The sequence below is a fragment of the Lithobates pipiens genome, unplaced genomic scaffold (assembly GCF_037356315.1).
Source record: "Lithobates pipiens isolate NorthernLeopardFrog02 unplaced genomic scaffold, aLitPip1_a1.2 Scaffold_25, whole genome shotgun sequence".
Lineage (NCBI taxonomy): Eukaryota > Metazoa > Chordata > Amphibia > Anura > Ranidae > Lithobates > Lithobates pipiens.
The window spans coordinates 225537499-225564846 of NW_027507787.1; the positions used below are offsets into that span (position 1 = coordinate 225537499).

Consider the following 27348-nt stretch of genomic DNA (forward strand, 5'->3'; position numbering starts at 1 on the left):
CATTTTTGATTTCACTCCTCACTACCTATCGCAGTTTTGAAGGCCATAAAATGCCAAGATGGCACAAACCCCCCCAAATGACCCCATTTTAGAAAGTAGACACCCCAAGCTATTTACTGAGAGGCATGTTGAGTCCATGGAATATTTCATATTTTGCCACAAGTTGCGGGAAAATTACAAACTTTTATTTTATTCTTTATTTTTTTTCACAAAGTTGTCACTAAATGATATATATATAAAATGCCAAGATGGCACAAACCCCCCCCCCAAATGACCCCATTTTGGAAAGTAGACACCCCTAAATTTAGGGGTACACTAGTGAGACTCACAGGTAAAAAAGCACCTAGGCTGTCAGCGACTGTATCAAAACGCTACAAAAAAACTGTTAGCGATCGCAGGGATCAGGCCTGACTCTGCGAACGCTGCAGTTATGTGTGTTGTGTTTTGTAAGTGACAGTGATCGATCGATACTGCCCTTGGGTGGGCTGGGCTGGGCTTGGTGGAGGGGCTAAACGCAGGTGCTAGCAGGTATCTGGGCTGATCCCGCTAACAATGCGTTTTGGGAAACCTAAACTGCTGGCGACGCTAATATAGATCTGATCAGATACTATATTACTAAGGGAGGTGTATGCTTTGCGCGTGGGTGTTAGCGGTACTGGCACTAACCTGACGCTGCCTGGGGCGACGCAGACCCTATCTGACCCTCAAACTTATATCACCCGCCGGGTGATCAGGGGGTTAAACCTTTATTAGGTAATAAATGGCGGGTGCCCTGAAACTATAAAAAAATAACTAACCAACCAGCGTCACCTGTAACAGTTATATGGTGATCACTGGTGAAAGGGTTAACTAGGGGGCAATCAGGGGGCTTTATGCGGTAGTATATGGGGGTCCCTGGCGCTATAAAAAGCGAACCTAAATACCTACCTGCCTAACTAGCGTCACCTGTGACACTAATACAGCGATCAGAAAAAACAATCGCTTATTAGGCTGGGTTCACACTGGAGCGATGCGGGAACGCCACAAATCCGCGGCGGGTTCCCGCATCACACTGCCCTATGCGAACTGCTGGGAGTGTCAGTGAAATGTTAATGAAACCCCCAGATCAGTTTGCATATCGCAGTGCGATCTGCAAACTCGGACAGGAATCGGATCGCATGGTGTGAACACCCATGTGATCCGATTCTGCTGCGGACCAAAAAAAGGGTCCCGTGCGAGTTTTCGGCGGGTGCGGCGGGTGCGATGCGAATTCAGCCATACTATCTGTATGGCTGAACTCGCATCGCACAGAGATCGGATGTGATTTGCACTGCAGTGCGGTGCGAATCACATCCGTTCTCATAAACCGCTGCAATGTGAACCCAGCCTTAGTGACACTGGCGACGGGGGGTGATCACGGGGTTAAACCTTTATTGGGGGGTTAGGGGGGTACCCTAGAACTAAAGGGGGCTAACCCTAACTGCCCTAACAGTTATTACAGTCACAAATGACACCAATGCAATAAAAAAAATATGCAATTGGTGTCACTGTGACTGGGGGTGCAGGGGTGATTGGGGGTGTGATCGGGGGGTGAAGGGGGGGTGAGAGTGTGCCTGGCATGTTCTACTGTGTAGTGTAGTGTTGGTGCAACTCACCGATCCTCTCTCCTCGGTGCCGGAACGAAAAATACCGACACGGAGGAGAGATTACATCACTTCCTCTGCCTGTGTTTACATTACAGGAGAGGAAGTGATGTCATGCTGCACTTCGATTTGTCAGGAGCGATCGCGAGGGGGTGGCCATGAATGAATGGCCGCCCCCTCATCCCAGATCGCTCCTGAACGGATTCCGACTGCCGCTGGCACCGGGGGGGGGCCCGATCGGGCCCCCCACCCACGGGAAGGCAGGGACATACAGGTACGCCCATATGCCTGCCCGTGCCATTCTGTCGACGTACATCGTCGTGCGGCGGTCGGCAACTGGTTAAATTTACAAATTTTCAAATTTACGAATTTTCAAATTTACAAATTAACAAATTGTGATCGTAGCGAATGACCCGAAAAAAAAAAAAGAATGAAACGAAAGGGAACACATTTTTTGGCAGTGCACATGTCTAATGAATGTGAATGACAGTAACTTTCTAATTATCAATTAGCTGCTGCACTTGCAGGGTTTAATGAGCAAAGCAGCAGGGTATGCATTCCTTTAGATGCAATTTGCCTTTTGGGAGTATCTCACCAAAAAAATTAATTTTTGTTGCAGGGGATGCCTAAAATTTTACTTGTATCTTAGTGTAGACTTCTGGGAAAATCAGTAAGCCAACACAAATGGGAAATTACATTTGTGGGGGAGAATTCTATACACCATTTGTACAGAACGCTTTTAGATAGCCATATTGCTTTGCATTTTACAAGAAATTACAGAGCTGCAGAGTGAAAAGGAATGGCAATTATTAATAATATTCAATTACAATAAAAATTTTTCCAACCAAAAGCAATTCTTTCTTTTGGGCATGCTGGCAGTTTTTCATATGTTTCAGGAACTCTAGTTACGCTAGGAACGCTAATAACTTCAAATGCCGTGGCCATTATAAGAGTACATAAAGGCCATTTTTGGGGGTTTTGAATAGTGTGGAAGGTTTTTTTTTTTTTTTATATAAACCAATATTTAAGGGATTCTTGCAACAAGAATATTCAAAAAGTCACTATATTAGAAAGTCCATCCAATAATATTATGGGGTCCCAGAATTAGGATTCAGAATATAAAATAGCAGACAGACTGTTACAAAGACAGACTGTAAATGAGTCTCCTAATTTACATACAGGGCACCGGATGCATGGATTCCAATGGGAGTGCACAAAGCACTGCGCCCCGAACCCACCCAGTTGTGCAACAATATCGATTTAATATTCACTGTTATCTTTCAGCTTCTCCTCCTGGCCAATCCCGGCTCAGGAAGTGGGTCCTGAGATCCGATTGGCTGATAGGTAAAGTGATCGTGTTGGCCTCCAAGGAAGAGGAGGGTAAAAGATGCAGAGGAAGCCGTGCCAGCTTCTCCCTCCTCAGCGGCATCGGCAGTGGCAGGCACATAGGGCAGCAGTGGGGATCGGGCATCAGTGGACATCAGGCTGCGGTGGGCATCAAGCAGCGGCTCCTGTGTCTTCTCCTCCTCGCTTCCGCCGTGTCACTACTCCCCCTTCCTAGGTGTCCAATTGGATCGCCTGTCCTTTAAGCCAATCGGGTGATGGGTATCAGACCCGCTTCCCGATTGCCTGGGAGGAAGGTCAGTGTTACAATAGCATATATTAAATTGCTGTTGCAACACAACTGGGTGGGCTCCAGATGCAATCCTCTGCCTTCCGAGCCCTATTTTGAAGTCTATTAGAACCTCTGGTTCTACTCAGGTGCTTCAGAAAAACACAACCCTGCCATAGGAATCAAATTTCAGATTTTTATCGATTTTCTGAGATTTTTTGAATTTCCAAATTTCAGATTTTTTTTTAATTCTCGAATTTCTGATTTTTTTCTGATATTTTTCAGATTATTTTTGAATTTCCAATTATTTTCGCATTTTTTTGAATTTCAGATTTTTTTCGAATTTCAGAGCTTCCGTTTTTATTTTTTCAAATTGATGATTGTTTTTTGAATTTCAGATTTTTTTTCACATTTTTTCGAATTCATGTTTTTAAAATTTTTTTTTTCAAATGTCTAATTGTTAGTAACAAAAACTTTAAATCATGAAATGATAGTGATTATGCTGTTATTAAGCAGAAAGGTTGCTCTTTGCGAAAACAGGAAGCTTCTAGACATAAATATACATATGAGATTCCCATACCACAAAGGTTTTTGTGCCACTCCAGTCGGTCGTATTCAAGATGAAAACAGCGATGCCATTGTTGTCTGTCACCGAGGTATCAACAAGCTCTTCTGTGCTGTTTCTACTATAGAAATAAAGTTTGACGTCCTGTTTAGGATTATCATTGGCATCTGTCACTTTAACCTGGAATGAAACACAATGAGATGTAGTTGGGTAGCAAAGAAAGTCAACCCTCTGCCACCCTTACACTGGCATAATACTGCTGATGATCCAGAAGATGCAAAATCTCTATTGAGGTAGCTGCCAAATGTTACTTCCAAACAGGGAGGTACAGATGAAAGCAAATATAAAAGACAAATTAATACTTCTAGGAACTTACTAATCAATACATTGTTTTTTTGTTTTTTTATATATATATTTTTAAATGTAATTAGCTACAAGGCTGAATTTGACTTTGTATCAGCCCCTTGTAATCCTCTATACAGTAGCACTCTGGGAGATGAAAGGGCAGCACCAGGATCCAATCGGGTGTTTTGCATACAAACAGGGGACAACTTGTCCATTGTGGGCGCCCGGAGCGCCACCCCCCTATCCACTGCCGCCACCCTCCCTATCCATGTGCCCGGCCCCTTTCAGGATACCGGGCACATTAATTTACTATGGCGGGGTGTGTTTTTTTTTGTTGAAGCACCTGATTAGAGCCAGCGGTTCTAATAGGATTCAAAATAGGTTGGGCTTGGGGCGCAGAACATTGCGTCTGGAGCCCACCCAGTTGTGGTCTAACAGCAAATGAATATTAGCTATTATAACACTGATCTTTCTCCCAAGAAGCGGGTCTGATACCCATCACCCAATTGGCTGAAAGGACAGGTGATCCTATTGGACACCTAGGAGGGGGGAAGATATATGAAAGCGAGGAGGAGAAGACACAGGAGCTGCTGCTCAATGTCCACCACAGCCTGATGTCCATCGATGCCCCATGTGCCTGCTGCTGCCCAATCCCATCCGATGTCCAATGTGTCTGCCGCTGCCCAATCCCCACTGCTGCCTGATGTGCCTGCCGCTGACCAATCCCCGGCAATGCCTGATGTGCCCACTGCTGCCTGATCCCGGGTGATGCCTGATGTACCTGCCGCTGCCCGATCCCCGCCACTGCCTGATGTGCTTGCCGCTGCCCGATCCCCGGCGATGCCCGATGTGCCTGCCGCTGCCAAATCCCCGCCAATGCCCAATGTGCCTGCCGCTGCCTGATCCCCTCCGATGCCCACTGATGCCCAATGCCGGCGATGCTTGATGTGCCTGCCGCTGCCCAATCCCCGCCACTGCCTGATGTGCCTTCTGCTGCCTGATCCCCGGTGATGCCCGATGTGCCTGCCGCTGCCCAATCCCCGCCAATGCCCGATGTGCCTGCAGCTGCCTGATGCCCGCCACTGCCAGATGTGCCTGCTGCGTAAATGGAGTAAGTACCAGTGGACCGACAGACCGACAGAGAGCGAGGGGGTGGGGGGATTGTTTTCCGTGGGGTCTGGGGCATAGAATGCATTAAGGTGAAAAGCCGTGAGGGTTTACAATCCCTTTAATTCCTATGTGGTATCATTAGGGTTGCCACCTGTCTGCGATTCACCTGTAGAATTTTTTAATTTTTTTTTTTAATTCACCAATTTCTTTCTTTGAAACATTCAAATCGATAAATTTTCAAATCAAAAATGAAAATGTTATATTGTTTTTGATTTGAATGCAGAAAAGTGAGCAAACAAAAAGAAAATCTTCATCAAATGATTACAATGGCTCTTTAAATCACTTTTGGCTTAACAAAAACAGCATCATTTCAAAATGGTACTCTAATAACACACACAGTCTTTGATTTCGGCAATATGTGTAGTTAGAATTCGACTGGAGTTCAATGTAAAATTCGATATGAACTTCAGTCTGACATTCAGACGAATGTTGTTTCGTTAATCGGAGCATTCGGTAAAACATTTTATATTGTATTTTAGATATTTGAATAACAAAAAAATTGTTGAATATTAATTCGGAACGAAACGAACCACACATGTCTAACAAATGGGCAATTGTGACAATGTAGTGAGTGTTGTGACAATAATGCTGTGTACACACAATCGGAATTTCCAAAAACAAATGTTCGATGGGAGCTGGGGGGAGGCTCCCCTGGGTGCCTAAAGTGCCATGTTGGCTTTAGCAGTTGGGTAAGAACCTGTAATGTATTAATTGATTTAAACCTTTCCCCCCCCCTTATTTCCCCTTCCCTCTTTGATTATTCAAACTCTCCCAAATATATGTTGTGTATTCTACTAACTGTGATATATTTTTTAGATGCATGTATTTCCTGAAGAAGCCGAAAAGCAAAACTAGCCGAAATACTTCATTCCTTGTACTAGCCCTTGATTTTTTTGTACTGTTTTTTGTTTTTATGGCTGAATAAACTGATGTAACTTTTTTACACAATTGTCTACATATTTGATTCTATTCAATTCTGATGTGTACAGCAATAGTCCACTAGCTCTTTCTCTCCTTTTTTGGTGTTTCTGGCCGGGGATCAGATCTCCAAACGCTTATTCTATATAATTACGGATGATGGTACACGATAAAATCCTTTTTTCTTAACTTTACTTGTCTTGAGGCCACCCCATTTTATCTTGTTGTCGGAAATTCCGACCGTGTGTAGGCTCCAGTGGACATTTTTTGGTGGAATTTCCAACAACAAAAATTTGAGAGCTGGTTCTCCAATTTTCCGACAACAAAAATCTGTTGTCGGAAATTCCGATCGTGTGGACACAATTACGACGCACAAAATTCCATGCATGCTCGGAATCAAGCAGAAGAGCCGCACTGGCTATTGAACTTTTTTTCTCGGCTCATCGTACGTGTTGTACATCACCACGTTCTTGACGTTCAGAATTTTCAACAACATTTTTGTGACCATATGTATGCAAGACAAGTTTGAACCAACATCCGTCGGAAATTAATCAAAGATTTTGTTGTCGGAATGTGCGATCATGTGTGCGCAACATTACAGAGACAGAAGGAATGACATGCTCCATCCCCCTGCTGCCTCCTCTACTGTGTAGCGCTACTAGTTCCAGTACAAATACTGGGATTTGTGGTTCTATAGTGAAAGGACATTCCCCAGCCTCTCTACACTAATTTAATTCTGGAATTCAGTCAATTCTGGAAGGTTCGAAGGGCGAAGGGCGGAGTGAATTGCATTGAGAGCGTGGCCTGGTCGGGGTCCAGGCTGAAGTTGGCACTCTATTAATTGCAGCAGGACACCATAAATGTGCAACTTCCAGGGGTCACCCTTCCTTCCTTCCAGAAGGTTCCCAGGTATGCAGATAAGGCCTAACCACTTCTATTTAAAGAGAAACTGAACTTTGGAAACTGTACCTAAAAAAGGCAAGGGAGTAGTCACCAGTATTGCTTGTGATTTCGCAGCCGCTGATGTTCCCGATTTACTGTCTTACAGTGCCTTGTCCTGCACTGCGCCTAGGGTTGCCACCCTTTTTTCAAGTCAAACCCTGACACTTTAGCGGTGCATAGCAATATTTTTTTATATTATTAACTATACATATATTTTGCTTTTAAATAACATTTCTAATCATATGAAGTTAATAACAAGAGTCCTCCTTTACATCTGAATCCACAGAGTTCCTCTTTTACATCTGAACTCACAGAGTTCCCTTTCACTGTAAGGGAGGTCTCTGCAGATTCTGATATAAGGGATAACTCTGGGGACTCTAACATAAGGGATGCTCCGGGAACCCTGATTTAAGGGGGAACACTGAGAACTCTGATGTGCAGAGAGGACTCTGATGTAAGGGGGAATGCTGTGGCCTGTAATGTACAGGGGAACTCTGAGAACCTTGATTTTCCTTAGTGTACTCACTCAGAGGTAGGAGAGAGAAGGGGACCTCAGTCACAGATAGGGGTGGATGTTGAACTCACTCACCCATTGGCAGTCAGCGCCTCTCATCCAGATGTATCTGAGGCTGCTTTGCTTCAAATTTCTGGCCCACACTTTCCTTTTCTGAGGCATAGCCCTGGGGATTGGAGTGTGGGCAGACACAGGGGGGTAGGGGCGGGAGGACGAGGTGCATATTGAGCCCTCTCTCTAATCCTGTCTGTATGTGTGTTGTGGGGGGTGTAAGAGTCCAGGGCTTACTATGCATGCACCAATGGCGCGTTACCGCAAGAGGAAATCTGTGCCAACTGAGCATGCGCCAAAGACACCTCACTGTGCCAACCCGCACCTGTGCAGAAGACCTGATGGAAAAAGCGGGAAAGTGCCCAGGAGGCACACAGGAAATGACATCAACCTGATGGAAAGAGGTAGGAAAATGCCCAGGAGGCACACTGGAAGTGACCTCAAACTTCCCTATATAAGCCCAGCCCACACTGTCAAATTGCTGGATTATCTTTGGTTCCCCCTGTGCTAGTGTGTGATCTGTCTGAACTTGTCGTGACCTGGAAACCTATTTGACTACTCTTGTTTGCTGCTTGCCATTAAACTCTGATTTGTACCTTGACCATTCTACTTCTTTGCCCCTTTTGTACTCAGCTGCCAGATTGGAACTGACCCCAGCTTGGATCTCGACCATTCTTCTTCTGATTAACCCTTTTATACTTCACTATCAAACTGGACTGGGCCTTGGCTCAGATCTCGGACTAAGGCTTGCACAGTGCTCTGCACCCCGGCACCCATGTCACTCTGGGTCCACCAAGTCTCTGTCTCCATCACCAGAGGTTTCAAAGACCCAAGGTGCAAGGGAGGCCTCCCCACTACTTTGGTCTCACCTCAGGTATGTGGCTCTTGTGACGGGGGGGTTGTTAGTGCTGGCTTTGGGCAGCATGAAAGAGAGTATAACAAACTTAGACAACTGCAACCAGCATCCCTGCTTGGAAGCCATAGTCCAGACTGAATAATGTGTCCGGGTTTCAGGTGGTCTGAAACCCGGACACATGATTCCAAATCCGAACTGTCTGGTGTATCCCGGATAGGTGGCAACCCTAATTGCACCTCTGTGTTAAGGCCACCATCTTGGTAGTGGAGAAAGGCTTTGTTATCTCAGGTTGGAGCCTCCAGAAAGGAGATCAGTAAGCAGAGATGAGTGATATCACCTAACCTCACTCCAAATGTATTGAAGCTAGAAGTCAGAGTCACAGTGCCTTAGACTTCACACTGAAGATACATAGTGCCTAGACCCCCTCCCATACAAATGCACGTCTATTTTTCAGGAGTGATTTAAGATAAAGGGTACATATATCAGGTTACTGCTTAGGCACAATTAAAGTGATTGTAAGGTTTTTAGTTTTTTTAAATAACAAACATATCATACTTACCTCCACTGTGCAACTCGTTTTGCACAGAGTGGCCCCAAACCTTGTCTTCTGGGGTCTTCTGGGGTCCCCCCCCCACATCAGATAATATGCCGTGTACACACGACTGGACTTTTCAACGGACTTGGTCCGCTGGACAATTCGACAGACTTTGCAGCTAAGGTCCGCCGGACTTTCAAACGAATGGACTTGGCCACACACGATCACTCCAAAAGTCAGACGGATTCGAACGTGATGGCGTAGAATAAGGAAGTTCATAGCCAGTAGCCAATAGCTGCCCTATTGTCGGTTTTAGCCTGTCGGACTAGCACATCGATGACCGGATTTTTTTCTGCCGGGATTTGAAATATGTTTTATTTCTAGGTCCGCCAGAATTTTGGGAAGAAAAAGTCTGCTGGAGCCCACACACGATCGAATTGTCCAGCGGATTCCAGTCCGCCAGACCAAGTCCATCGAAAAGTCCGGTTGTGTGTACGCGGCATTAGGAGACCTTGCGGGCGAGCTCCCGAGTCCAGCATTCAGTGTCCATAGCTCCCGAATGTATGACTCGGCCCCACCCCCTGGTGCTCGCGTCATTGGATTAGATTGGAGCTAATGGCTGCACTGCTATCAATCTATCCAATCAAGAGCCGAGAACCCCCGGGCAGAGAGACACAGCGTGTCCCCACTGGGTCAAGTTCCAGGGCTCAGGTAAGTAAAACAGGGGGGGCTGGGGGGCTGGTCACTGACAGGTGTTTTTTTGGATGCATTAAGGTGGAAAACACTAGGGTTTACAACCCCTAAATATTCACTCATATCACAGTCAAACCTTTTGAATTCTCTTCTGCTTTAAGAAAAACAATGTACATGGCTCTATACAACTCACCACAACTTTGTATGGGATCCCAGCCTTGTAGCTGTAGTCTTGATCCACATAAGTCACATTGTTGACCACGGGGCTTACAGTGGTTTGACTGGATGCAGATAACTGAATTCCTGCAAGGAAAGTGAAATTAAGCAAGCAAAGAATTGAGAGCAGAACATGTTGTACCTGTGTGCTGGAAAGTATTATGGAAGGAAACGTACCTGTTCCACGTTCTGTGATACGGGCTTTTGCTTTTAGTGTATTTTCCAGGCCAGTACTGTTTAATTTATAGGGTTCTGTCTCTACATCAATAGAACCGCATCCCGATTTATCCAACTGAGGGGAAAAAAGGTACACATTTCAAACAATACAAAAGTAGGCATTGCTTTTCAGAGTTCATTCCCACCCTAAGTGCAAAAAAACAGATGCAAACGCACGCACACTTTGCACGTATACTTGCAAAGACACAAGTTTACATCTGTTTTCATGCATGCGTCAGTGACTTTTTTACATAATGCAGACTCCTGCGTAGACAAAATCTTCACGAGATACCAGTGTTGTGTCATACCTCCCAACTTTTTGAGATGGGAATGAAGGATACCTATTAGAAAAAATAGTTGGACATAGGACACACCCCCTGCCACGCCCCCTTAACCATTTGCCGACCAGCTGCCATCATTATACGGCGGCAGGTCGGCAGGATCCCCCGAGCTGTCTTAGTTATATGTCGACTCGTGGGATCGGGATAGCAGGCACACGCATGCGCCCGCTGCACTGCGGGGGTGCGATGCTCGTGACCTATGGTCGCGATGACTGCCGGCCACAAGTGATCGTGGGCACGAGAGGCAGAACAGGGACGTGTGGGTCTAAACCCTGTTCTGTGAGGAGTGACAGATTGTGAGTTCCTAATAGCTAGGAACAGCTACCGTTAGAAAAACACACAGGGAACACAGTTAACCCCTTGATCGTCCCCGAGTATTAACCCCTTCCCTGCCAGTGTCATTTATACAGTAATCAGCGCATTTTTATAGCACTGATCACTGTATAAATGCCAATGGTCCCAAAAATTTGTCAAATGTGTCTGATGTGTCCACCATAATGACGCAGTCCTGATAAAAATCGCAGATTGCCACCATTACTAGTAAAAAAAAAGATTATAATAATACAAATGCTATAAATCTATCCCCTATTTTGTAGAAGCTATAACTTTTGCGCAAACCAATCAATATATGTTTATTGCAATTTTTTACCAAAAATATGTAGAAGAATACATATCAGCCTAAAATGATAAAAAAAACTGCTTTTTTATAACAAAAAAATGGGGATATTTATTATAGCAAAAAGTACAAAATATTGTTTTTTTTTTCAAAATTGTTGCTCTTTTTTTGTTTCTAGAGCAAAAACTAAAAACCGCAGAGGAGATCAAATACCACCAAAAGAAAGCTCTATTTGTGGGAAAAAAAGGACGTCAATTTTGTTTGGGTACAACGTCACATGGCCGCGCAATTGGCAGTTAAAGCAGCGCAGTGTCGAATTGCAAAAAATGGTCTGGTCATTCAGCAGCCAAGTCTTCTGGGGCTGAAGTGGCTAAAGGAGAATTATACAAAATAAATTATTAGTTAAAGTGATTGTAAAGTCTCGCTTTAAAAAACAAAACAAAAAACAAAAAAAAACATGTTATACTTACCTTCTCTGTTGCAGTGGTTTTGAACAGGGATTTGTGGACATCGCTTAGGTAGAGATTGGAGATGGGGCTCATGGTAAGTATTAGGGGGTGCTGGGAGCCGGCTACACACAAAAGTTTTTTTTTATCTCAATGCATAGAATGCAAACTCCTTTAAGCATAAAAGTTATTTACCACTACTATTCCTTTATATTGGCTTTTGGAATTTAAGAATGCAACAATTTAGAAATCGGATGAAAGGTTTAGCACTGGGAATTTTTTTTTAAGATAAATAGTGAATTTTATATACAACTATATAGATCAGACCAAAATAAGAGACAAATGAGGAGGAAGGAGGGACAGTTGGGAGCTATGGTTGTGGTGTGAAAAACTGACGTATCTGCACACCATGTGCGACTGAGGCCTTAATATCAACTTTTATTCAGCAACTTCTGATGTCAGTGTGCTGTTTATCATCTGACAACCTCACCCCTGGCAAAAATATAGTTTCCAAAGTTGTAAAAGTCATAGCTCAGTTAGCAACAATTACAGGTCTCTGAGAAATCACAGACCTGTAAGTAGCAAAAACATTAAGATCATGTTTACTATTTCTGCTCTTCCAGGTCTAGGCACCTTATCCATCATTTTTTAGAAGGCATGAATAAAGAAGTGTGAACTTTCAGTGTGAACTATATCACAAAACTATGACTTACAAAGTGTTTTTTATGGCCATTTCCACCTACAAAATCAAAGCAGTGATCTAATGTAACCATGTAAAAACAAAAAAAGACAAAAAACAACGAAGGTCTTACAACTAGCCCTTCTCAACCTTTTAACCATGGAGGAACCCTTGAAATAACTTTCGGGTCTCAAGGAATTATTATTGGTGTCAGTAATTACTTATCTAAAAGGCTAAAACTGGTCATTGCTCAAGGAACCCCTGGAAACCTCTGGAGGAACCCTAGGGTTCCACAAATTCCTGGTTGAGAAACTTATGCCGCGTACACACGTTCGGAATTTGGGACCCAAAAGACTGATGAGAGCTTTTCATCGTAAAAATGTGACCATGTGTTTGCTCCATCAGAATTTAGCTGGCCGAATTCCCGCCAGCAAAAATTTGAGAGCATTTTCTCAATTTTTCTGATGGAAATTCCGATCGTGTGTATGCAATCCCGGTGGGCATAAACTCAGGCATGCTCGGATTCAACCAGGAGACGGAAGCTATTGACTACTGGGTATTGAATTTCCTTTTTATAGCCCTGTCGTACGTGTTGTATGTCACCGCATTCTTGACGGTCGGAATTTGGTGTGACCGTGTGTGTGCAAGGCAGCTTGTGCGAAATCCCATAGGAATTCCGGTGGGAAAACCATCAGAGCTTTTTCCGACCAAATTTTTTTCGATCGTGTGTACGCAGCATCAGTCTTAAACATAACTTTAACTACTTCAGCCCCAGAAGATTTCCCTCCTTAATGAGCAGGCCATTTTTTGCGATACGGCACTGCATCACTTTAACTGGCAATTGCATGGACGTGCGACATTGTACCAAAATAAAGTTGATGTCCTTTCATTCTCACAAATAGAGCTTTCTTTTGGTGGTATTTTTTTTTTACTTTATCTCTTTATTAATTTTCTTTCCCATTTTAAACATAACATACAACCTTATCATATAAAACCAAATGTCGTACAGATTACATATAGCCCTTTTACATCCTACCATTCCCCACATTCATCTCATTCCCCCACTCAGTCACATCCACTCCTTGCACTATTTCTTAACTGACCACTCCCCCACTCATTCAAGCACACTTCTCCCACTATTCCTTAACAAACTACTCTTCCTCATTTTAAATATAAGCCCCTTCATTCATTTTCTCATACCACATCTTCCAAATCCTATCAAATTTTTTGATACCACCCTGTGTTATATAGGCAACTCTTTCCTTAAGAATAACCCTGTTCATATTCTGTACCCACTCTCTACTAGTAGGGGGTGTTGGAGACTGACACTTCTGGGCTATCAATTTCCTAGCTTGAAAAAGGGACCTTATTTTCGCCAGTTTGCTATCTTTGGGATCACCACCCCCATCAATCCACCCCAACATGCACCCTATTGGTTCCATTTCTACTTCTATCTCAAACACCTGATTAATTATCGTCACTACCTCTCTCCAATAGCGGTATAACTTGGGGCATCTCCAAAACATGTGTATCATATCTGCCTCATTCCTTCCACACCTAGGGCAAGCCGCATCACGTCTTCTACCAAACAAAAAGAGCCTCTTGGGGGTGTAATATGCTCTATACAGCAAAAATAGGTGAGAAAGCTTTTGAGGAGGGGAAATGGACACCCAAGGTGCCAGCTCAAGAATCCTCTCCCAATGATATTCCGAGATGCTTCCCACATCTCCCTCCCATTTTCCCCTATTCGTTTGCTCCTGCCCTCTTACCTGGGTCTTCCTACACAGGTTTACATAGGCATTAGATATTAACCCTTTCCCTGATTTTGCTCGTAATATGTTTTTAATTGCTGGTATCTCACACCATCTTATTACCTCTTCCCCGAACTGTTTTCCCAGCGCATGTCTAATCTGTAAATATCTAAAAAAAGACTTCCTCGGAATAGCAAACTGGTCTCTTAACTCTTGAAATTGTTTCAGGTTACCATTCTGGTAAATCTGATGGATGAATTTTATGCCGTTCCTTTCCCATTCCCTTATCTGTCCTATTTTCTGTATTTCGTCTAGGTTATTATTATCCCAAAGGGGGGAATACTCCGTAAATCCCTTATATCCCATTACTTTTTTAGTTACCTCCCATACCTTTGTCATAAGCCCCAGGGTAGGAACATCTCGTAGGTGAGTCCCTGCCTCTAGTGTCACTATCAATGGTCTACCTAGACATTGTTCAAGAGGAGTTTTCTTTTTCCATCCTCCCTCCTCTAGGTCCTCTCCCACCAGATGCTGTAACTGGGCCATTTAAATAGTTAAATGGATGTGGGAGAGCAACTCCCCCTCCATCACTGGGAAGTTGTAACGTTTTTAAACCAATACGTGCTTGACCCCCTTTCCAAATCAATTCTCTAAATATGGAATCCACCTTATAAAACCATTTTTTGTGGATCCATACTGGAGAATTGTGTAGAACATATAGAAGTTGTGGTAGAACTATCATTTTAATTAGGTTACATCGGCCTGCTGCTGATAGAGGTAATCTCTTCCAGATATTGATTTTATGTTTAAGTTTACATAGCAAAGGGTCCAGATTGTCCACTATATATTGTTTGGGGTCTTTAGTAATATATATACCTAGATATTTCATTTGTGTCACTATCTGGATATGTGCAGCTTCCGAAGGTAAAGGACTATTCAGGGGATCAATAGGCAATATACAGGATTTCTCCCAATTTATCTTTAGTCCTGCAAGATGTCCAAAATCTTTAATTCTACACATTACCTCCCCAATAGAATGTTGGACATCTCCAAGAAACAGGAGAAGATCGTCTGCAAATAGCACTATTTTTTCCTCCTCATCCCCTCTCCTAAATCCCTTTATCCCCATATTTAATCTAAGGGACATGGCCAGGGGTTCAATTGCCATGGCAAACAAGAGAGGGGACAGGGGACACCCCTGTCTCGTTCCCCTCTTCAACTGGATCCCTGCCGAACTACCATTGTTTATTCTTATCCGTGCTTCCGGGGACCCATATAGCATTTTCACCCACTTTATAAATACAGGGCCCACCTGAAATTCCCTCAAGACCCTCCACAAATAGCTCCACTCTATGGTATCAAAGGCCTTGGCAGCATCTAAAGATAGGACGGCTCTCTGGCCCTCACCATCCACTGGAATTTGAAGATTTAAGAAAACCCTCCTTATGTTTATACTTGTGGATCTACCCGGAATAAAACCCGATTGATCAGGATGGATAAGGTTTTCTATCACTTTATTTAATCTAGCTGCCAAGACCTTTGCTAAGATCTTTACATCCAAGTTCAATAAGGAGATAGGTCTATATGACGAGGGGTTAAGGGGATCTTTATTTTCTTTCGGTATCACTATTATGATTGATTCCATCATTGAAGACGGAAGCTCTCCTGTTTTTAGTGCCCAGTTAAAAACTTTTAACAATTCAGGCAGTAACACCTCACCAAGATGGCGATAGACCTCTACCGGGTGGCCATCTGGGCCTGGAGCTTTTTGACCTGCCATTTCCTGCACAATGCGCCGGATCTCTTCTATCGTTATCGGGCCGTCAAGTGTATCCCTGTCTTCCTTAGAGAGGTGAGGTATTGTCAGCCCACTAAAAAATGTATCCATTTCTTCCCCCTTCTCATCCTGGTTCGAGTGGTATAAATCCTCATAATAAGTTCTAAATCTCTCCAATATTTCTATCCCATTTGTAGATATCCCACCCTCTACCGTTCTGATCCTTGTTACCATGGAGGGTGACGAGTTTGTTTTTACTAAATGCGCTAGCATCCGACCAACCCTTTCACCTTCTCCAAATACTTGTTGTTTTTGAAATATATATTTATTTTCAGCTTTCTCCAATATTATATGACGGTATTCCTGCTGGGCTCTCAACCATTGTCTCTGATTATCAATTGTTGGAGCATTTATATACTGGATTTCTAACTTCGTCACTCTCCTTAAGGCTACTTCCTCCCTTTCCCCCGACTGTTTTTTAATTTTAGAGATCTACTGTATCAGGAGACCTCGAAGGTAGGCTTTTAATGTATCCCACACCATCCCCTGCGAGGCCGTATCTGTGTTCCAATCAACATATTCCTTTAATGCATCGAGCAAGTCTTTTGGTTCTCCCATAAGCTCCAACCATAGGGGACTAAATCTCCACCCTCGTTCCTGATTTCCCTTCTCCATCTCCAGGGAAGCCATCATTGCCGAGTGATCAGAGAGGCTCCTTGGCATATATTTTATTTTACTGCCTCATCATTCCCTAGGATCATATCTATCCTTGACAGGGTTGAATGTGAAGCGGAAAGACACGAGAATGACCGGGCTAGTGGATTCTGGATTCTCCAAAGGTCTTTCAATCCCATTTCTCCCATAAACTGTAGGAAACAACTTTCTATTGTACTTCCTTGTTGTGTCCTCCCCTTGGGGAATCTGTCTATTGCTTTATCAATAACCATATTAAAATCCCCTACTATCATCAATGGGACTCCCGGTTTATCCAACACAAACTCAACCAATGCATATAGAATATCCATGGAAGAGGGCGGCGGTATATAAATATTAGCCAAAATCAAAACCTTTTCCCCTATCTTACCATATAAAAAAAACATACCTCCCCTGTTCGTCAACCTTATCCTGAAAACAATTAAAAGGTGTCCCTACTTTAATCAGAGTGCTAACCCCCCTAGAAAAAGAGGTATGTATCGAGTGATATTGATTAGGGTATTCACCCCAATTTAACTGTGAGCTAGAAACATTTGTGAAATGTGTCTCCTGTAAACATAAAAATGTTACCCCTTGTGACCCTGCTATTGACCTGACCGCCATCCTCTTCCTTGGGTCTCCCATACCTCTTACATTCCAAGAATACACAATAAAACTTTCCCCCTTTAACACTGTGGGTTCACTCATTACAATTTCTAGTGATCATCCTTGTTACAAAATTCATATACCCAATCTTTAACACTCAATTTTGTGTGGTTATCTCTTACCCCTTGTTTTCCTTATAGTTAAATATTCATTATGCAGTGCTCTTAAAGTGTACTCCATCTTAACACTCAGTTTTATGTGGTTGTCTCTTACCCATCGTTTCCCTGTGGTTGGGTGTTCATTATATAGTGCACCTAAAATGTGCTTCCTCCCTCCTTTCCTACATCCTATATATCCATCCTCCCTTGTGCTCCTCCCCCCTCATTTCTCCAGTCACACTCACCATTCAACCCACACACTTCTCCCATTGCCTCTCTAGGCACCCCCTGGGGCCTTCTATTGTGACCTTCCCATACAATAACTTCACTCCCCATTCTACCTTGAGTTCCTCTCCTCCCTCGCCCCCATCTCTCTCTCCCCACCCCTGAAACCCTCCAAACATCAAGTATATCCCACACAATGCACATTTGGGGGGAGCAAACCACCAACCCCCCCATATAAAGGGGCACAGTGTTCGCCACTCCCCTTCTTCTCTATCTCGCCCTCCCGCTCCCTCCCCCATCACCAATAATGGAAACAGCTTTTTCTTTTAACCCTCGCCTCCCTCCCCCCCCCCACATCAATAAGAGACCCAACATTCTCCTCCCTCTCCCCGCCCCCCCCAGACAGAGGGGGGAGAGGGAGGGGGGGAAAGAGAAAAAAAAATAGGGAGAAAAATCGCCAGTCCATCAACCCCATAGTCTCTAAGAATGGGACTCCAACCACTCCTCAACCCCTCTAGGGCTGTCAAATATCATAGGACCTCCAGGTGTATTTAATCGCAATCTTGCTGGATATAACAAAGCGTAAGTCACATTCTTCTGGCGGAGTTTATATTTTACTTCCCCAAATTTAACTCTCCTCCTTTGCAGGTCTGGTGAAAAGTCCGGAAAAATTGACACTCGAGAGCCATTATATACAATCTTACCCAACTCTCTGGCTTTACATGCAATAGTTTCTTTATCTTTATAGAACAATAGTTTGGTCAGAATTGGTCTTGGAGGGGCACTAGGTTGTGGGGGTCTTGCAGGGACCCTGTGTGCCCTTTCGATAGCTAAAAATGGTGAAAATGTATCTTGACCAAACACCTCTCCAAACCATTTCCCCAAAAAGGCTATAGGGTCTGGTCCTTCACAGTGTTCCGGTAAGCCCACTATCCGAATGTTTTTCCTCCTCATCTTATTCTCCATTTCATCCAGTTTGGATTCCTGTCTGGTTAACTGTTCTTGCATAGTCTTGACTACTCGTATCAGAGGGTCTAGATCGTCCCCATTATATACAATCTTACCCAACTCTCTGGCTTTACATGCAATAGTTTCTTTATCTTTATAGAACAATAGTTTGGTCAGAATTGGTCTTGGAGGGGCACTAGGTTGTGGGGGTCTTGCAGGGACCCTGTGTGCCCTTTCGATTGCTAAAAATGGTGAAAATGTATCTTGACCAAACACCTCTCCAAACCATTTCCCCAAAAAGGCTATAGGGTCTGGTCCTTCACAGTGTTCCGGTAAGCCCACTATCTGAATGTTTTTCCTCCTCATCTTATTCTCCATTTCATCCAGTTTGGATTCCTGTCTGGTTAACTGTTCTTGCATAGTCTTGACTACTCGTATCAGAGGGTCTAGATCGTCCTCAACCTGACCAATCCGGCCCTCCAAAGCTGCAGTCCTTTCCTGGATTTTTTGAATATCTTGTCTGACATAGGACAGTTCCTCCTGGATGGAGATGAGTTGTACACTCACCCCTCCCAGGGACTCTTTACATGAGTTAACAGCCATCAAGACTTCTTTTAATGTTGGCTCTGGTTCCAGCTCCACCCCTCCCCGAGCCCCCTCTTCAACCGGAGCAGATGCTCCTTCCAAGATTGCAGCAATGGCCTGACCTGGGATGTTTTCCATATCTTCGCCTCCTACCAATCCCGTCCCAGGGTAGTTTAACCCATGGCTTTTCCTCGTGCCCTTGGCACCTGACAATCTGTTAGTTTGATTTTGATGTCCTTGTTGAATACCCCACCCCCCTTTGGTGGTATTTGATTGCCTCTGCAGTTTTTATTTTTTGCACTATAAACAAAAAACAGCGACAATTTTGAAAAGAAAACACAATATTTTATACTTTTTTCTATAATAAATATCCAAAAAAACATAAAAAAAGAAAATGTTTTCATCAGTTTAGGTCGATATATATTTTTCAACATATTTTTGTTTAAAAAAAAATTGGTTTGCGCAAAAAATGTATAGCATATACAAAACAGGGGGTAGATTTATGGCATTCTTATATATTTATTTTTTACTAGTAATGGCACAATCTGCAATTTTTATCAGGACTGATACATTGCAGTGGACAAATCGGACACTTTTGAGACTTTTTGGGGACCATTGATATTTATACAGTAAGCAGTACTGTAAATAGCCACTGATTACTGTATAAATGCCACTGGCAGGGAAGGGGTTAACACTAGGGGGTGATAAAGGGGTTAAATGTGTTCCCTAGGTGTGTTCTAACTATGGGGGTATGTGGCTGACTAGAGTAGGAGAGAGATCGGTGTTCCTACTTGGTAGGAACATACGATCTCTCTCCTCTCCCTTGACAGAACCGAGATTTGTGTGCTTACACACACACATCCTGGTTTTCGCTCTGTCATGAGCGATCGTGGGTGCCCAGCTGTCATCGTGCCCTCTGGGCACGTGATCAGCTCCGGGGACAGGCATGCCTGCTACAGTGTCTTAAAGACGTAGAGCTACGATGGCTCCTGCAGGGGAGCCAACCTGCTGTCGAATAACTGCGGCGGCCGGTCAGGAAGGTTGACTTCTAAATGTCCCAATGTCCTGTTTAGTTGACTTCAAAATGTCCCAAATTCCTAATTATTTTTTCAAAAATATTTTAAAAAGTAATTGAAAATAAATACAATTTTAAATGATATATATATATATATATATATATATATATATATATATATATATATATATATATATATTCTGTATATATTGTATATTATTATAAATATTATTATACAGGTTTATATAGTTGACTTAAAAATGTCCCAAAGTCAAAGTCCTAATTATTTTTTTATATTATACCGGCTTATGTAGTGCCAACAGTTTGCGCAGCACTATACTATTTATATAAAAGTGCTGCCTTCTTAATGTTAGCACTGAGATGGTTTAGAAAACAAAGCCATGTGATTTTTTATTTTTTTTTGTTATCAAGCAAATTACACCTAAGTAGCCCACATGGCAATATTTGAGGCTAGATTTGATGACATTTTAGAGGGTGAAATAATTAATCTCTTAATAAAAACCTTTTTTGGCAAAATATTTCAACAAATTCTTGAACTTTTCCTATCATTCAATAACTGTTGACCTTACCTCTCCAGTGAATGAATGACAAATATTAGATTGTAACCAGCTATGATATGATCTACACATGGAAACTGAATATTGACCTTGAACTGGCTCTCCATATGTGTACCTAAAGATAAACAAATATATGTAAATAGGGAGTAAAATTGCCATTTTACTGGCAAGACAACTAAAACAAACAGCCACAGCCCAACCTGAGCCCAGACCCTTATTAAACGCCATCTTGTGGATACTTCATTTTATTGCATATCTCTTCCCCTGTTGTTGCCACCTGCTGGAGACTCTGCATATGGCATTCACCAAACCGCTAGATGCATGTGTGGGGTCAGATGGCAATTATGTTTTCTTTTTTTTTTTATTTGTTCTGCTATGTTACTATATTTATAGGAATATGTCTCTTTAAAGAGGAAGTAAATTTCCTTTACTGACTTTTATCCATAGGTAAGTTTATAATATGTAAATATCTCCTAAGTGGGCACCGTTTAGGAGATATTTACATTACATGCAGCCAGTGAAATCACTGGCGCTGTAAAGGAACGGCACGGGTGGCACCCTGTGCCATGAATGGCGGCTCCCAAGTGACACGATCGTGGCTCCAGCCAGTCACAGAGCCGGAGCCCTCGAAATGGGAAGCTTTGTTTTAAGGTAGGTTCCACATAATGTGCTTTTATATGATGCATACTAGCACATTATGACTTTATCTTGCAGGTGAAAAAAAAAAAAAACATCCAGCAGTAAACAACCGCTTTAAATGTCTGATTCAAACCAGAACACTCCTCTATACTTCTTCATTTACCAGAAATAAGTATGTTTTAAAGTTAAACTCACTTGCCGCATATTTGAAAAGAAATAATATCACTGTCAATCCTTACAGTCTTGGGGAGCACAAGACTGGCCTCGAATTTTGGAAGCACTGTGGAGACAGAATAGATAAACGTCAGACTTGAATAGGTTGTAGACATGTGAGATTCATTTCATTCCGAATGCATTTTATAACGAATTATCAAGAAATTTGTTAATTCGGGAATATCCGAAATAATAAAAACGAATATACAGAAATTTGAAAAATTCTGAAATTAGAAATTTGAAAATCTGAAAATCCCCCCAAAAATCAGGAAATCCGAAAATCTGAAAATTCAGGAAATTCGTAAATTTGAAAATACAAAAAAATAAAATGAAACGCAGAAATTTAAAAAGAATGAAAATCCGAAAATAGGAACGAAAATCCGAATATGGGAAAATCTGAAATAATAGCCAACTAATAAAAACGTAACCTTGACTAAACTATTAACCCCTTGCAGACCGGCTCACAGCGATATACATCGGCAGAATGGCACATATAGGCATACTAACGTACCTGCACGTTTCCCTTTAAGATGCGGCATTGTGGCCACACGGACAGGGATAATTTCTCTATCAATCCCTACAGACCTGGGCCGCACAAGACAGGGCCTGTATTTTGAAATCACTGTGGAGACAGAATAGATAAATGTCAGACTTGACTAGGTTGTAGACATATGGAATTCATTTCATTCCGAATACATTTTATAACGAATTATAAACAAATTTGTTAATTCAGGAATATCCAAAATAATGAAAACCCATTTAACGGATATACAGAAATTTGAAAAATTCTGAAAAATCAAAAAATCTGAAAATCTGAAAAAATCAGGAGATGTGAAAATCTGAAAATTCAGGAAATTTGGAAATTTGAAAATACAAAAATAAGAATGAAGATACGAAATTTCAAAAGAATGAAAATTGGCAAATAAGAAAGAAAATTAAATTCGATTTGAAAATCAGAAATAATAAATAACTAATAATAACTATTACTAAACTAGTAACCCCATTGCCGACTGTCTTGCACCGATATATGTCGGCAGAATGGCATGTATAGGCCTACTAACGTGTACATTGCTCTTTAAGAAGCGGCATTGTGGGTGCATGCCCACCGCAAGCTCCATGAGTGTGATCGCGGGTCCTGCGGACTCGATGACCACAGGGGATACCCACGATCGTCTCACGGAGAGGAAGAACGGGAAAACGCTGATGTAAACAAGCATTTCCCCATTCTTCCTAGTGGCAGGACACTGATCACAATGTGGTCAGTGCCGTGTCATGTGTAGCCCACCCTCCCCTACAGTTAGAATCACTCCCTAGGACACACTTAACCCTTCAGCGCCCCCTCCTGGTTAACCCCTGATTGCTGTATAAATATGAATGGTCCCAATATAGCACCAAAATTGTGCGATCTGTCCACCATAATGTTGCAGTCACGATAAAAATCACTGATCACCGCCATTACTAATAAAAAATAAATATATTAATAAAAATGGCATAAAACTATCCCCTATTTTATAGATGCTATAACTTTTGCGCAAACCAATAAATAAATGCTTATTGTGGATTTTTTTTACCAAAAATATGTAGAAGAATACGTATCAGCCTAAACTGAAGAAAAAAAATGTTTTTTTATATATTTTTTGGGGATATTTATTATAGCAAAAAGGAAAAATATATAATTTTCAAAATTGTCGCTCTATTTCTGTTTATAGCGCAAAAACTAAAAACCTCAGAGGTGATCAAATACCACCAAAAGAAAGCTCTATTTGTCAGTTAAAGCGACGCAGTACCGAATCTCAAAAAGGGGCCCGGTCCTTTAGCTGGAAAATGGTCCGGGGCTTAAGTGGTTAAGACAGATCAACCTAGCAAATGAATGTAACCCTACATGTTGGCTCAAGTGGGTGCTGGAGGGGAGGAGGAGAGAGAAAAATCTATCTACTTATTTATTTATGTTTTCATTGTTTTTTTTCCCCATCTTTTTTTTTTGTTTCCTTTCCTTTGAGTATATTACCAAGAAGGGAAAGACATTTTGAATAACATGATGATAGAGGATATTATTTCGAACAGCTTGAGGATATTATATTACTGGATTAATCAGTCTTAGCCCTTGTACACACGGTCGGAGAATTTGTCGGAATGTGTCCTATTGGACCGCGTTGTCGGATAATCCGACTGTGTGTGGTATGCATTGGACTGATTCCGTCGGAATATCCATCGGACCAAGTTTTCCAACTTGCTGGAAATATTTTCCGACAAACTGGTTTGATCAGACATACTCCGATCATGTGTAGCCTACTCCGACGGACAAGGTGCCACGCATGCTCACATTCAAATTCCGACACGGAAGCGCTCGTTCAGGTAAAACTACTGCTCGTAAGCGATATAGCACATTCGTCACGCTGCAATGTTAAAAATGCTTTCATCAAGCACATTTTCTTGTTCTTTAACAATGCTGCAAGAACGAACTTCTTTTGATGCTCATAGTCACACACACTTCTTCCGAACGTATTTCATTACTCTTTTTTAACCATTTCAGCAATACAATTTTAGTTTGCGTCACATCTACACAATTTTAGATTGGGCCAAGAAGAGCATGGTGGGGAAGTTAGTGAGGCAAATATGCATGAGGACAAAGGGGCAGAGCTTATGGATTAGAGCATATTGCAATGATGGTAATTAAGGAATGAGGAAAGAAATGCAAGACATTAGCAATCATGAAATACATAGAATGTGATGTTAAAGGATAAAACTTAGCTTCATATAGTCCTTCTGCAGGAGCTGAATGATGGCAGAACAGGTCTCTGGAATAATGATCCCCAGAGCCTGGGGGAGATGCCTGGAGAGAACTTGAGGTCCTGAAGGCTTCTCCCTGTCGCCAAGTAGCGCAACGTGGCGATGAGCCTCTGCTCCGGAGTGATGGCTTGCCGCATGCAGGTATCCTGCCTGGAGATATAAGGGGTCAGCAAAGCCAGCAGACGGTGAAAAACGGGGTCCGTCATCCGGAGATAATTCCTGAAATGATCAGGATTATTCTCGCGGATCTCACGGAGCAAAGGCATGTGCGAGAACTGGTCATGCTGGCGCAACCAATTCTTGGTCCACAAACGCCTCCCCTCCCTGTTCATTGACCGGGCTTGTGTCAAAGTAAGAACCCCAACACGAAGCCCCTGCACAGCACAAACTCTACGACGAGTATGTAGACGAAACATGGTTTGAAAACGGTCGGCTGGTCAGAACGGACACCAGAAAGCACCAATATACAGCAAGGCCTGAAAGAACGACCTGAATAGCAGAAGCAAGCAGACAATAAAAAATGCCTTTCAAAGCGTACTATACCAAGATATAGTCCACAATGAGAAACAAATACTTAATGACTGCACACACTGATTATCAGACACGCAAAGACAAGCAGAAACCGAAGAGCAGTAGTGATCTGAATCACTAATGTGAAAAGCACGAATCGTCTCTCCCGAAACTTCTACTAACATGAGATCAGCAGAAGGAGCCCAAAGGGTGCCAGACGTGGTGCTGAACTTCCCTTTTCTAGTCCCGCCGTACACAGCTTACGTCACCGCGATCTTGGCAACCGCAAAATCTGACAACTGGGTCCGACCGTGTGTATGCAACAGTTTTGGACACAATCCGTCTGACAAAATCCGACGGATTTGGTTGGCAGAATGTCCGACCGTGTGTACGGGGGCTTAGATTGGTGGAATGTACTACTCAACATTGAAGTTTTTAGTACTTAAATATGTATGTTCTATAAGTGGAACCTTTCTTGGTTTTGTTTTCTTTTACTTTTGAAATAAAAAAGATTTGATATTTGTTATTTCGGATGAGTCGTAACCTCAGATAAATTTGTATTTGTTACGTTTATGTACCCCCTAGTGTTAACCCCTTCCCTGTCAGTGTTATTTATACAGTAATCAGGGCATTTTTATAGCACTGAGTGCAATATAAATGACAATGGTCCCCAAAAATGTGTCAAAAGTGTCCGATGTGTCCACCATAATGTCGCAGTCACAATAAAAATCGCAGATCACCGCCATTACTAGTAATAAAAAATAATAATAAAAATGCTATAAATCTATCCCCTATTTTGTATGCTTTAACGTTTGCGCAAACCAGTCAATATACACGCATTGCAATTTTATTTAACTAAACATATGTAGAAGAATAGGTTTTGGCCTAAACTGAGAAAAAAATTTTTTTAAATGGGGATATTTATTATGGCAAAAAGTACAAAATATTGTGTTTTTTTTTCAAAATCGTCGCTCTATTTTTGTTTATAGCACAAAAGAAAAAAAAAAAACGCAGAGGCAATCAATCAATAGTCCTTTGTTGTAGGATACTAGGGGTTTCTCTGAGTTATTTCTGATTAGTTATGTATATATGAACGTTCCTCACCGCAATCTTCCGCAATAAAGCCTAGGACTGTTTTCCCCGCCCGAATTGAGTATTCCCCCAGTGGAGGCTCAGAGGAGAGAGGAAAAGAAAACTCAGCAATTCTTTTATTGATATTCACGTTCAGCCACTGACGAATTCTGTTCTTCCCTGGATCCTAGAAGGTCACAAAATGCTTCAAAAGATGCTACCCAATACAATTATGAATTATTTTCTGATTAGCCAAAATTATGTTAATGCATTCTATTTTTACATTCTAGACAATTAATTTTAACTTAACACTCAACACTTAAGGATTATCATATTTCCATAGCTCTCAACACCCTTTCAATTATTGAGATCTTCCCTGTACCAAATCCCTCTACCCTAGACATGTGCAATTCATTTTGTTCCATATTCATTTTTAACTAATTTCGACAAGTTTGAATATTCACAAATTCAGAAATTCGAATATGTGGTAACTCAGAAATTCGAATATTCGAAAATTCGTAAATAAGAATGAAAATCTGAAAATTCAAAAGAACGATTTTCTGAATATTCAATTTCCTGAATTTCTGAATTTTCGAATTTCCCAATTTCCGAATTTCCGAATTCCGTATTTTTGAATTTACGAATTTGCAAAAAAAAAAATGAAAGGAAAACGAAAATGAACAAATTTTTTGGCAGTGCACATGTCTACTCCATCCCTTCTTTCCTCCTCAGTTGTTCTTACTTTGAATCTGATGCATAGACCTCCATGAAAACTTATTTAAAGTCACAGTCCACCTTTGGGACCATGTTTCATGTTGCACCCATATTGCAGCCTTCTTTATTTCGGATTATTCGTAACTTTGGATAAATTCGGATTCATTTTTTTTGTAAATTCGTAAATTCTAAAATTCGGAATTCGTAAATTCGAAAAATCGGAAATTCAGGAAATATAATATTCAGAAAATTGAATATTCGAAAATCTGAAAATTCGAAGAGTCAGAAATTAGAAAATTTGGAAATTCAGAAAGAAAATCTGAATATCAGAAATAATAACTAATTAACTAACTTATAATAACGAACTATTAAATTATAGGTATTGGAGTTTCCTTGCACATTTGGCTGTTAGTGAACGTAATATGAATTTATCTGAAGTTACGAATCATAACAAATGCTGCATCTAAACAAATGGAATGAATTAATAATAAATAATAGTAATAATATTAATAATAATAAAAAGTAATTTGTTCCATTCCATTCGTTTAGATATGGCATCAGTTATTTCATAACTTCAGATAAATTCATATTTGTTATGTTCACTAATGGTCAAATTTGAAAGGAAATTCCAATACCTATAATTTCATAGTTAGTTATTATTAATTAGTTTGTTATTATTTCGGATATTCAAATTTTTGTATTTCGAGTTAGTTATTATTAGTTAGTTAGTTATTCTTT

General features: G+C 41.7%; 1 protein-coding gene across 1 annotated transcript in view; it reads right to left on the minus strand.

The window, feature by feature from the left end:
* The window catches only part of LOC143929828 (alpha-2-macroglobulin-like), a 217504-nt gene that overhangs the window by 153494 nt on the left and 36662 nt on the right, over positions 1–27348 (minus strand). Inside the window, exons 6-12 of the mRNA XM_077453804.1 lie at positions 25930–26083; positions 22037–22147; positions 21508–21592; positions 20686–20788; positions 10217–10331; positions 10017–10126; positions 3815–3979 (exon numbers count right to left, since the gene is read on the minus strand). Coding sequence (XP_077309930.1) covers positions 3815–3979; positions 10017–10126; positions 10217–10331; positions 20686–20788; positions 21508–21592; positions 22037–22147; positions 25930–26083 — 843 coding nt within the window. The remainder of the gene's footprint in view (positions 1–3814; positions 3980–10016; positions 10127–10216; positions 10332–20685; positions 20789–21507; positions 21593–22036; positions 22148–25929; positions 26084–27348) is intronic.